We start from the raw sequence: 13,410 nt of genomic DNA, 5'->3' as shown, positions 1-13,410 counted from the left end.
TTTAGGCGCTGTGGCGATGGGTAATTTCACAACCCGTTCGAATTAGAGATGCTCAGGCTCAGTTCCCCGAGAACCGAACACACCCGAACTTAGCAGATCCGAGTACCGAGCCGAGCACGTCCTTGGAATGAAAACGAGGCAAAACGTCATTGTTACGTCGTCGGATCTCGTGAGCTTTGGTTCTATAAGTACCCGCCCTCCACAGCAATCCAGCACCATTTCACAGAGGGACACAGAAGGGGTAGCACAGTGCTTGGTAGTCTGTTAGAGCAGTTGGGCAGCGTCATAGGTAGAAAGGAAAGAGCAGGGGTAGCAAGTGGTGTTAAAAGTCTCCAGTGACATTCAGGAGAGCTCCACTGCTAATTGTCATTGCTGAATAGAAATAACAGGTCTGGCAGGCTTAGTCTTCTAAATCTGCAGTCACATTGTACTGTGTTATCAAAATGGATTCCCAGCAGTACACAGAAGACCAGGAGCACCAAGCAGCTGCTGGTACCAGTCATGATGAGAGTAATCCCTCTATGTCATCTGCGAAAGCCTATCTTATAATGCATAGTGTTTTTTAAGTTCGGGGGAGGGGAGGGGGGAATGTAAAAAAAAAACACCTTTTACCTTGGTCAAGAAAAAAAGACCTGTAATCCAGGCAAAGTTCTCTGCAGAAAAAAAAAAATTGCCCACATGCCATTCTGCACACGCAGTGGCAAGGAAAGAATGAGGCCTTCGCCTTTCTCTGAGTGCTAGTTCTGCAACTGTCACTGAGGCATCTTCTTGTAAGGTCAGTCATGACCAAGCAAGACCTTGTCATTCGGACTGCCAAAAGTGGTGTCCATATACTTTTATGTATAAAAGCCGAGCTGGAAGAAAACTGTAAGGCATTAGAGGGAAATGTATGTTAAGATTCGGAAATGACACAAATCCCTGGATTGGTCTTGGTCTGATAAATGCACGCATCCCGGGGGGAGGTCAGCACTCGTTGCCATGTATTAGCTGTAGAATTACCACAGTTATCCAAGGAACGGGTGGAGTGATCAAATGAACCATAGCTGATTTCATGATCCAAGGAATATTCCATCGTGCACCACTTTTCTTTACTGACACTGCTGTATGGTAAGGTTTCCTAGATGTGCTTGGAACTGCCGTGCGTTTCAGTCATTTGACGCTTGGCACCCAGCCCGGTCGCTGCAGTCTTTGTTTGTCGGTGTATTGAAATAATAATGTGACCTGTGAGGTCAAAATTGTCTGCAAATGACTTGAAATTAGTGTTATTTAGGTTAATAATAATGTAGGGGGGAAAGCAAAAAATATGTGATTTTATAAAAAAAAAAATGGATTTTAGAAAAAAATCGAAACCAAAACATGCAAGGGCGGTTTTGCCAAAACACAAAGTGAATCCAGATCCAAAACCAGAACACGGGGGGTCAGTGAACATCTCTAGTCTTAATGTAATGATCGTTTTCATTGTCATAATCCTTAGTTGAGGCTGCTTGCACTGTGCGTATAGGACAGATGCCATCTAATTACAAGTATATGTAAAACAACTTATGCTTTTAATACATTTCCCTTCTGATCATTACTCCTGGGGATTTTGTTACTGTATTCTTCTATAGCAGATTGTGTGAATAAAATAGCACATTCTTGTTTAGTCTAAATAAAGCTCCATCACCCTAAAGCTGGGTATTCACTAATTCAATTATCCTACAAATCACACGGTAAACAACCGTTTGGTCAGATACTACAAGAGTCTGTACTCTTCCATCATCATGTTTTATCCAAAACAAATCATATCGTTGGTTTTGTGAGCTTCCTAAAAATCACAATCAACGAAGGAACGATGTCGGGCAAATGTGGCAGTGTGTGCGCACTAACCACCAGCAGTGTAGGTAGATATCTGTAGTGTGTACAGAGTCACCATCTTTTCAGCAGATGGTTATGAGAGATGAAGAGCACAGATCTGAAGGTAAATCATGTAGGTATGTACACATGGATCTGCATGATCATCGGGACTTTCAGTCATTGGTGAAATCGTTACAGGTATCGGATCTGAATTAAGGTTGCATAGGTGTGTACCCAGCTTAAGGTTGGCAATTTTGCTGATATCAGGATGTGAACTAAGCATTTCCATATACGTCCTATGTTTAGAGATTTGTCTGTAGACGTTTTTGACTTCAGAGCCTGTATATTGTATCCCTAAACAGGACAACCAATCGCAAGCCGCTGTCTCGTGATTCCAGCTTGTGATTGGTCCTTCCTTCCTGTCCACCTCCTCCCCTGTTTTTTTGCCAGGGCTCTGGCAAATAAACACAGCGTTAATGAGTAGCCCACTGGGCTTCAGCTGTGGAGAGGCCTTGGTGGCCGTGAAGCTTTTTTCTGTTTATTGTAGGAGGTAATAATAATTACGTACACCCCACTATAGCGAGGTGGATTAGAATGAACCCGCAGCTATAAAGTAATGCAGGAAGTTCTGTCTTACAGATCTAGACATTCTCACTTTATAACATACTTGCCAACTTGTCAGGGAGACTCCCTGAAATAGGGGTGATATCCTCTCCCTCACTCCCTGAAGAGTCTGGCATTCTCCGCGATGCTGAGCCAGTACAAGACGTGGTTGGCTTCACCATCTGTGGCATGATGACACAGTTCAGAAATTGTGTCCTATGTCCATGTATTGATGCCTATGGAGGTGGCCATTTTCATGGAGACCAAGATTTAATCAAAGACTGACAGGTAAGACAACATGACTTCAGTAATGGAGACAGAAATGTAAAAGACACTTCAGTCTCTAGAGATTCATTGGCTGCTTTTCTTTAATGCATAGTTGCCTACTCTCCTGGAATGTCCAGGAGACTCCCGCATTTCTGGGAGACCTCCTGTGCTCCCGGGAGAGCAGGGCAACCCCCCCCGGTTCATTGCCCCCGCAATAGATAGGTGTCAGGGGCGGGGCTTAATTATGCAAATATCGTGTCATCTTAGCCCTGCTGTAATTTACCAAAATTGACATAATAGTTTAGGGAGCGGGGCCAACATGATGCGATCGTCAAGCCACATGCCCACCTCCCCTGGGATCTTCCTGAAGCCAACGAGGAAAAGTTGGCAAGTATGCTTTATAATGTACAACAAATAGAGTTATCCCAGAGAACAATGATGGAAAAGTTAAACCTCACTCTAGGAACTCGAGGTATATCTCTATAATATGGTTCCAAAGAACTCTATTGAGAGCTGTGGACAGCTTTGCAGCATGCTTATTTTCTCTACAAGAGGGGGAGGGGGTTTCTGGAGGAGGCCGCCTTCCACCAAACGTCTCGTTCTCTTTTTAAATATCCTATGAATTTCTTTTGTTCCTGAGGTTTCTCTTTATGTTCCGATGCTGCAGGAAGGCTGTGGGTACAATATGTTAGTAAATATGAGCAGTCACACATTATTTGTTGGCGTTACATTGCTAATGTTCTCCAGCATTGTTATCCCTATGTGATAAAATAGGTTATTAGCCTGTCTGTAGAAGCCTGGGCCCCGCACAGTGATTAGAGAGCTTGCACATTACTTAGCCGCTGCTGTTATATCTGGGTATGGATTGTTGTTTTGTTCTCTGTCGCTTGGGTTTCTCAGCTGTGATAGAAAATAAAACTTAATTCTATAAATAAACGCAAACACGACTCTGGTTTTCTCTGATGTCGGTAGGAGAACGTGGTTAGTTTTTTTTCCTTTTCATTAGTTCAGGGTCACGAAGTCTCTGCGGTAGCCTACTGATATCGCACGCATCATTATTGTCACCAGTTATTTATATATAGCGCCACTAATTCCGCAGCGCTGTACAGAGAACTCACTCACATCAGTCCCTGCCCCATTGGAGCTTACAGTCTAAATTCCCTAACATACACAGACACACAGAGAAAAAGAGAGAGACTAGGTTCAATGTGATAGCAGCCAATTAACCTACCAGTATGTTTTTGGAGTGTTGGAGGAAACCGGAGCACCTGGAGGAAAACCACGCAAATACAGGGAGAACATACAAACTCCACACAGATAAGGCCATGGTCGGGAATTGAACTCGTGACCACAGTGCTGTGAGGCAGAAGTGCTAACCACTTAGCCACCGTGCTGCCCACGCCATGCAGCGCCTTGTGATTCTTGCCACTTCCTGTCTCCTGGTCTTGTTAATCCTCCCCAGATTGTTTTCTAATGTGCAAAACTGTCAAGGGTCAGTGCAAGATCCTCTTTGATGGTGCTTTTGCACGGTTCTGCCTAGATTCCCACCGAAGCGCTGGATCTGCGGAGGAGCATATGTTTGTACTCTGCTGAGTACCTTTCATGGAGTGTGGGAGGAGGGCACACATACATTATAACATGAAAACTACATTACTGTTCTGCAAAAGGACAAAGCTCTGGGCTGGTGGATATTAGAGCTACATCTTATTCTTTTAGTATTGGACTTCAGTGGAGAATCCCTTTTCTTGCTGCACTTCATGTAAAACGCGTCGTGTCACATGTAAGAAAGACAGCCCTGCTGTCCCCTCATGCTGAGGATTCAATGAGGCTAAATCGAGCAGTATTTTAGGAGGACAATGGAAACCTTTCATTGGGACTAAAGCTGTGGTAGGTTGGACTTTGTCTGACATTTTACACTTTTGCGCGGTTCTCCTCTTCAGATATTTCCACCGAACTCTGTGCACTTCTAGTTTACAGAGGATTCTCCTAAGAGCAGAGGGTACTTTGCATTTTAAAGGACGGACCATCCAATTGCTCTGATGTAAAACCAAGATGTTTGGTGCTCATCCAGTGCGCTTACACGGTCCTCAGGCTGCTTTCTGCAAGCATAAGGTGGCAATCTGACTATGGATTAATCGCTTTGTCAGGAATTGCAATAAGAGAGATTCTTGGATATTGTAAATTGCTTTTTTTTTTTATTACCTAGGAGACTTCAAGCTAATTGCTTCCATATTTGAATTGATGCATATATAGGTGCTGATTGTGAGCTATTGTTCTGGTACCAGAATTTTCAGGTGCTAGCAGGCTCCCTTTCGTGTCCTACATTAGTCTTTAACACAAGAAGCCTGTGGGTAACTTTTTTTAAATTTTAGGTGTGTTTGTCCTTGAACTGAACAGAGTATGTTTCTATATACGTATGCATGATATATTATTGTTTAAATGAACTATCTTCGGCCACTATTACATGTGTCTTCAACTGGTAAAGACCTTTTCTCTCAGCTGATACAACACAAGCAGTCACACTCATGGTTTGTCCTACTTTTTTTTTTTAGATTGTAAGCTCTCGTGGGCACCCCCCTTTTGGCAGTTGTAAATGTTAGGTATACTGTATATCCCGCTACTTGTAAGCACCCATCTGTGCATTGCTACAACATATTTGGCACATTAGGGATTAATATTATTTCTATATATGTTTGTTGTGTGTAGTTTGCCTGACATCCGTTGCTGATGCTTCAGTGCTTGTCAGACAAACACATTCGTGTCTTGTGTGTATGTATACTGTGAGCATTGTAATGCGGTGACAGTAGGGGGGGGCTGCTTAGGTTTGGCTTGGGGCTAGCGCAAGTAGTGGCCTGGGGGGCACGAAACAACAGAAGTCCTTTACTCCAGGCCAGTAGGTGTGATGCTGAGATAACTACGTGCGATCAGCCAGGAACATTATCTTCCTGCAGGGTAATAAAAGTGGTGTCTATTTCATCTCTCAAAGCTATGTGGGAAAATCTACTGTGTAAGGAAGCGGCCCCACACCCTCACATACATTGGCTGGGCATTGCTTATAGGTACTCGCATGACTGGAAGGCCTGTCATTCTCTCACTGCCCTCACTCATCTGTGTGACAGCTGCCCTTTTTACATGAATCTTTAAAGTCTTAGGGGTGTACAGTTACGGAAATAAGCTTGAAATACCTTTCAGAGAAGCATCTATCTCTTAATTGTTTTTATTGGCCATTTTGCAAGCTAATAGTCTAGTACAGGGGTAGGCAACCTGCGGCTCTCCAGGTGTTTGTGAAACTACAAGTCCCAGCATGCTTTGCCAGTAGATATCCAGCAGATAGATGGCAAGGCATGCTGGGATATGTAGTTTCACAACACCTGGAGAGCCGCAGGTTGCCTACCCCTGGTCTAGTAGTACCCAATGTTCATGAATGTTTATATACATGTAAAGTGCAGGAGACACAGGCAGCATTTTTGTGCATTGTACCAATATCCATGATGATGCAGCCTCTCTCTTCACTAGGAGCCAGTGACATCAGTCAGGTATTTCAAGAGCCGCACGATGAAGGTGCACAAATTGTGGGTTAAATTAATTTTTAAATGCAGCCTGTGGGAGATGGGTGTACCTATAGTGAGTCAGACTTTGGGGGTAGGGAAGTTCTGGCAGTTGTTTTCTTCACAGGTTACATTTCTTGCTGCAAAAGTCTAAAGGAGATTTACTAAACATTCTAAAAAGGAATAATAAAGGTGTTGCCCGTAGCAACCAGATTCTAGCTATCATTTATCTAGTACATTCTAGATAATAGCTAGAATCTGGTTGCTACGGGCAACATCATCACTTTTCCTTTTTAAAAGGTTTTAGTAAATTACCCCTCAGTGTGTGGTTTCTGCCTTGTTGGTAGCTCTAATTACAATGGAAGTGATATAATTTGTGTATATATACTACACAAAGGTGAATGTTTGTTTTTGTTGATCTGTGTAACGGATGACAAGGATTCCGACATCTGATTGACTGTTCTCGTGTCTCGGTTCATAATAAATGTATAGGCTGCATTCACATGAATACTGGCCCAGCCCAGGCAGTGATTGGCTTCTTAAAGAGTTTCCTGTCCACTTGGAGACAATTTGTAAACTGTTGCAAGTTGTGTCTAAGCTTTGTCGTGTTTTATTTACAGACTAGAGATGACTTCTTGGGTCAAGTTGACGTTCCTCTAAACCACTTACCGGTAAGTGTCTCATTCTCTTCCCTCACCATTCGTTTATTTTATATGTATCATTTCTGCACTATAATCTCAGAGCAGAACTCGCACCTCGAGGCTGCTCCACGCGGCCATTATTTTCCGGGGCTCATTCACTGCTGTAATATGGAACCGATGGAACTCTAATGTTTACGGCTATTAAATGGCCTAGCGGGGGAGGGGCTATATGGTTAGCAAGAGCACCAATCAAAAGCCACAGTCTCTGTGATTGCAGCTTCTGATTGGTCTTCCCGCCCTATACTGCATCACAGAGCACAGTTTATTGTCTGGGGCTGTGAGACGAACCAAAGCGCCCCCTGCATTTCTAAAGCTGCATTACCGTTTAAAAATTAAATGGTAATGCAGCTCTAAATGTGTATGTATATACACTTCAGTAGATGTAACTACATCTGTTTATTTAACACCGTGGGCAATGTACATGTGTGTTTTGTATCCCATGGTAACCAGGCGGGTTATTGCTGTCATTTTAGTAGCGCAGTTAGAAAGTGACTGCTAATCTCCAATAGACTGTAATGGGCTATCATAACATATTGTACTACGTTATTAGAGAAGACCCTCATTGTCCACTTCTCACATGTAGTTCTTAAGGGGCTTTTATTTGGCTGTTGAGCCTGTTTTAATGTCACCAGACAGATCCATTGAAGTAATGCACGTCCTTGCTGAGAACAATGTTTATATATTGTGCAAAGTTAAATCTCTTGAGAGAAGGAGCGCGTTAAAAATTAACTTCTCCCTTGTTTAACAGACTGAAGATCCCACAATGGAGAGGCCGTATACATTTAAAGATTTCTTACTCAGACCCAGAAGGTGAGTGTTCCAGAATCTAAACCAGACAATGACCCCTGTGTAAGCTTTCAGCTGACGCATCCTATATCTCCCTCTACTCCACAGCCACAAGTCTCGGGTTAAGGGTTTCCTGAGATTAAAGATGGCGTACTTACCGAAGAACGGAGGGCAGGAGGAGGAAACCAGCGAGCAGAGGGAAGAAGCAGAGGTACAGACTAAACTCAGACGTCAACGGCCGACTTGATCCTGTCTATTGCTTGACCTTATTACATGTGAACTTGTGCAGTATACGGCAATGTATATATCATTAGGAGAATTAGTGGCTGTCAACTTTTAATTACTTTCCTGGTTTTTGACAATTTAATGCACTGTTAACATATTATGATTAGATAATTGGAGGATTATACTAATATTTTAATTTGGGAATTAAGTGTTAGCGCAGTATGTTGGCGTGAGAGAGGATAAGGTGATCCCGCTCTAAATAGCTTTGTGAGTTATATCGAAGTTTCTGGCTTGTAGGTGCTGCACAGAACAGGTGCTTGTAGACTCTTAAACACATTTAGGCTGTTGCCACTTGGGTCCTTTGTTCCCAGGGGTATGTTGGCTCTATCATCCCAGCGCTTACACCCTGTGCGTATAAAGTGCAATGGTGTAAGCAACAAGTTCCTATTGCAGGGTCACTACAAATACGTAGTGGAGGCTTTTTAGACGAGATGCAGGGAGATTGATATGAAAAGGGTAAAGTTTAGATTTGCAGTAATAGGGGGAGGGGGGTCTCCTTTAAAGTTTATTTTGGCATAATCAACATTAACCTGCACGTTTATATGTACTAATAGGACAGTGAGATCTGCCGTATTGATTCTTCATTACCAGAATGTGAAACATCAGTCACGTTTTAGCAGTGTAATGTCCCTTTAATTAGATACTTTTAATTTTACATTTTAATTTTTACAGCATCATTGTAGTCCTGTTCTCTTGGACCTACATTAACAAGTAATACCAGCTGTTTGACTTTGACAAGCTAACTATCCACAATGTTTTTCAGCCATTATAATAATTGGAGATTGGAGAGCGACTTGTGAATAATGACCCGGACAACTGGTTTGAGGAATGAGTTTGTTTTACTAACATAATCTGCAGTCTACAGGTGAAGCAGAGTTTATTGCATTTGACTATGGCACAGATATAAACCAAGATACTCACAGCTGAACTGATCAGAGGTCTGGAAGTTTTCGGCCATGGTGCACCGTTGGCTGCAATAAACCCTGCTCCACCTGTACTGGGTAGTGCTTAAGCAAAGCATCATACCAGTTATAGGTGCATCTCAGCAGTCACATCTCGGATGTTTTAATATTGTGTGTTTTGCGTACATTAAAGTGTATGTTGTTTCTCCATGACTCTTGCTTTTACACTAGACGTAATCAAGATAATATTTCTCTCCATTACACAAAGTAAACTAGCTGAAAATAAGGAATTACTTTAGGATTTACAGAGGTGGATGGTGATTGGCTCTGCTAAGACAAAACATATATTGAAACAATACACGATTGTTCGGAGGTGTTTGCTGTTCAGATTGTGATAACAATGGGAGTCCCAGGCTCATCTAATCCACATTTATTCCGAGTTAATTACATGAAGGGCTAAGAAAAACATATTACTGGTCAAACTGGATGCTGTGAAAACACTGGGAGGAAATGGTGTGGTAGATTATAGATGTGTGAGTAACTTTAATTTTCAATGAGTACATTTAGTTATGTCAGGGACACTTTTGAGTTTCTCACTGTAAAATGTAAGATAAAAGATGCATCTGTCCAGCAGTAGTGTCAGACACGGGCGCTGTTGTTATTAAAGATGAAATACAGTCTCCTAAAAAAAATGTTCCTCAAAACTTATTTTTCTCCCCAGCAAGTAAAACTGTGTAGGTCCCTGCCCCTTGTACCCTACACAACCACTGCATTGGGGCAGCACTGTGGCCTAGTGGTTAGCACTTGTGCTTCGCAGCACTGGGGTCATGAGTTCGATTCCCGACCATGGCCTTATCTGTGTGGAGTTTGTATGTTCTCCCTGTGTTTGCGTGGGTTTCCTCCGGGTGCTCCGGTTTCCTCCCACACTCCAAAAACATACTGGTAGGTTAATTGGCTGCTATCAAAAAATTGACCCTAGTCTCTACCTGTCTGTCTGTATGTATATGTCTATGTGTGTGAGTGTGTGCCTATATTAGGGAATTTAGACTGTAAGCTCCAATGGGGCAGGGACTGATGTGAATGGGTTCTCTGTACAGCGCTGCGGAATTAGTGGCGCTATATAAATAAATGATGATGATGATGATGATGATGCCATTGAGTTGCTCAGAGGATGTTTGAAAAGTGCAGCCCTTACGCAGGATGTTGGCAGGGAATTGCTGTGTTGGATGAGCTGTTTTGGAGATTTTGGAACTAAAAAGTTATTGGGAGACTGGAGTTCACCTTAAATAGACCCCAGAACGTAAACTACAGGTGGATCCAGCATGTTATAACGCTTACAAATGTAGTATATTCCTATATCACAATTTAGAAAACCATTTTGTTATGTAAAACTGACAACTGGCAAAGCAGGGATTGAGGAGAGTAACAGAGGCACAGCACATAGGGTGTGAGTTATTTAAGGTGAGGAGAAATGGGAGAGCAAAGTTTATTCTTCATTCAGCAACAAGAACCACGGGGCATAGATACAGCATAATGTGAAGAACAGAGAGGAGGGAGAGTGAATACTAAAGTACATGGAATGTTATGGAGAGTGAATACTAAAGTACATGGAATGTTATGGAGAGTGAATACTAAAGTACACGGAATGTTATGTCTCCATTGTTTCCCATGGTTCTGAAACAGAAATCCAGGACACTCTTGAGAAATAAAGTTTGCTTGCTCCATAAAAGCCACTAATTGTATTAATTTGGGTGCACCAAGAGTCTGAATAATTGACAATTAACATTCCAGTGGTTAAAAAATGGAACTTTCCTGAGAAAATCTAAGACCCTGGGAGTCCTGTCTTATGAAATCATGGTGGACCAGGACATGGTCTACTTTCCCTGTCCATGATGCATTTTGTCATATCTGCATGCATGGACTATGCATTTCTTCCTAGGTGCTAATGATCCTTGTGTGTGTATGCGGTCACCATCCATCTCTGAAAGGTAAGGATTGTATTATGGTGTGCTACAACTAAGGACATAACCATGCGACTGTAGATATCGATGTCTCTTGTAGTAAAGTGACTGTGGTCTCCTCTTGTTCTCCAGCATGCCTGGGATGTCGTAGATTCCAACGACTCTACCTCCCCGCACCAGCAAGAGGTGCCAGCCCCTCCGATGCCACCTGGATGGGAGGAGAAAGTGGACAATCTTGGGCGCACATATTATGTCAACCATAATAACAGGACCACCCAGTGGCACAGGCCAAGCCTAATGTATGTATAATGAAACGTATTATGATTAATAATAAGATAATGCAACTGCATGAAATTATCCATGTTTCCCCTGTCATGATCGGCAAACAAATCAATTATAGTTAACCAGGGCGGGGCTTAAAGAAGAATAATATTACACTAAATGTATGGGCGATAAATATTACAGGCCAATGATAAAACTCTTTTTTGTTTCCAACAATACATCACTCGTATTGTTGGATGTGTAGATTTAGATCCTATAGGTCTCATAACACTACGATAGTGTAATGGTGTTGCGGCTGCCGGTTATATGAATGATGGGGGGACTGTACCCCATAAAACATGGATTCCTCCCCTGAGAGCGCCTATTTCAGCATATGCTAAAAGCAATATTGTATAGCTTAAGATTTCAAGTCATGTAAATTTGTAATAATAAGTAACCGAAGAGGAGATTGGAGCAGGCAATTCTTTAAAATATTTTTTTAAACCACCAAAAGTGCATTTTAGTTCATCCATTGTACAATTGAAGGCAATATTTGGTCTGTTTGTAAGTACTGCAGGTAAAACCCCACCTATTTCGTGACCTCACACAGGTGGCTGAAAAAATTCATTGTGGTGGTAGAGAGAATACGATGCAAGGCCTCATTCCTGTCACATCACTCAGTACATGAAAAACTTTGAAACCTCATTAGTTATCTTTGTCAAAAAAAACCTGTGATGCCAATTTGCTTGATTGGATTATATGGTGTGCACAGTGACCATTTTTTCCCCTGTGACAGTGTATGGCTCTAATATTAAGGTTATAATAATGTAACTCCTTATTCTTTCAACTTAAAGTGCGTCTATGTTCTAAAGAAAGTGAAGGCAACCATCTTTGTTTTCAGAATCCGTATCCATAAAAGCCAATCTCTCTCAATTAGGTAAAATCTGGTGACTATACACAAATATTTTAAAACTTTTTTTTTTTTTTTTCTAGCATCTACTAAAAAGCTTCCATTTACAAAATCGTTATTAAAAATATTCACCAGAATAGTACAAGGCTAGTCTTTTGAGCAGACTAATTTTTGGGTTTCTACCACTCTTGCGGCTGAGGGAGATTTATGACTTTGGAGTGTGACAAATTATAAGTCCTGTCCTGGATGGAGATAATGCTTGCTATATATATTTATAAATGTAGCGTGCCAGTTACGTGAGCGGCCGGCATCTTATGTTCTACCCTTTATCACCTTTTCTTGCCATTACCCAGAGACGTTGCTTCGGAATCCGATAACAATATCCGACACATACAGCAAGAGGCGCACCGAGTGTTCCGATCCAGGAGACACATCAGTGAAGATCTGGAACCGGATCACATAGAAGGAGGAGATATCCCTGAGGTGGGTGAAGTTTTGATTCTAGGTCACCCTGAATGACTTTATTTACGGCTGTTTAGATTTGTTTGCTCGTCTGAGAGAACAAACATCCCCTGTAGTTTTTTTTTATGTCCTGTTCTAACGCGTCATGTCACCGACACGTTGATGGATCAGCTCCTGTCACTCGCCGTGTGTTCTGATCTGTACACCAGCGTATTAGGTACCAAACCGGCACGTATGAAATCCATTTCGGGAATCTCTTTCCTGGCTCATTGCTTGTTTACAGCCTGCAATATCACTTGGAGGTTATTATAGAGCAGTACTGGATTTGCTGGTGGCCAGCTCGCTAATCACCCCTGTCTCCTGCATACAAAACACCTCACTCTATCTCTCTGATTTACTGGGGGTGTATGTCACACAAAAACAAGAACAGCAACTGATCCCGCCCCTGTCATTTTTATAGGGGGACTAAATGTGTAAACATGCAGAATAGAACTAAGCCGTTTATAAAACAATTGTTTCATAGAATACCGGTAACATACCCCATACTCTAGACAACATTAATGTTATAGACAACATTAATGTTATGTGGGGCTCGGTAGTGACTTTTTTTGATCATTTTATATAGTTATTTTATTGATTAGGCTAATTCTTATTTTGGACCATTGACACCACTGAGGCACCCTACGGAGGCAGACGTTTTGTGGGCCAATATTAAATTCCTCTAACAGCCTGATCTGTACAGCTGCCTCATTCTCATAAGCTACCAAAAGACCACATTTTAGTTACCTTGTGGCGCACTCTTGTGTTTATCAATAGCCTCTTGAAATGTTCTGTTCTCTGAAAGCGTAGAAAAGCATCTGTGTTGGAGAATTACAGATGAATACACGTTTA

The 13,410-nt window shown here is 42.0% G+C and overlaps 1 protein-coding gene across 15 annotated transcripts in view; it reads left to right on the top strand.

The window, feature by feature from the left end:
- Positions 1-13,410, top strand: part of NEDD4L (NEDD4 like E3 ubiquitin protein ligase) — a 265,091-nt gene that overhangs the window by 199,149 nt on the left and 52,532 nt on the right. For all 15 annotated transcript variants that reach the window (XM_075185067.1, XM_075185072.1, XM_075185079.1 and 12 more), the window contains 5 exons: positions 6,872-6,922; positions 7,701-7,762; positions 7,847-7,949; positions 11,019-11,185; positions 12,411-12,540. In XM_075185067.1, the coding sequence (XP_075041168.1) occupies positions 6,872-6,922; positions 7,701-7,762; positions 7,847-7,949; positions 11,019-11,185; positions 12,411-12,540 (513 nt within the window). The remainder of the gene's footprint in view (positions 1-6,871; positions 6,923-7,700; positions 7,763-7,846; positions 7,950-11,018; positions 11,186-12,410; positions 12,541-13,410) is intronic.

This window comes from Mixophyes fleayi, chromosome 1, assembly GCF_038048845.1.
Source record: "Mixophyes fleayi isolate aMixFle1 chromosome 1, aMixFle1.hap1, whole genome shotgun sequence".
NCBI classification, from domain to species: Eukaryota; Metazoa; Chordata; class Amphibia; order Anura; family Limnodynastidae; genus Mixophyes; species Mixophyes fleayi.
The sequence above is the reverse complement of the archived record's forward strand: the minus strand, read 5'-3'. Positions and strand labels throughout refer to the sequence as shown.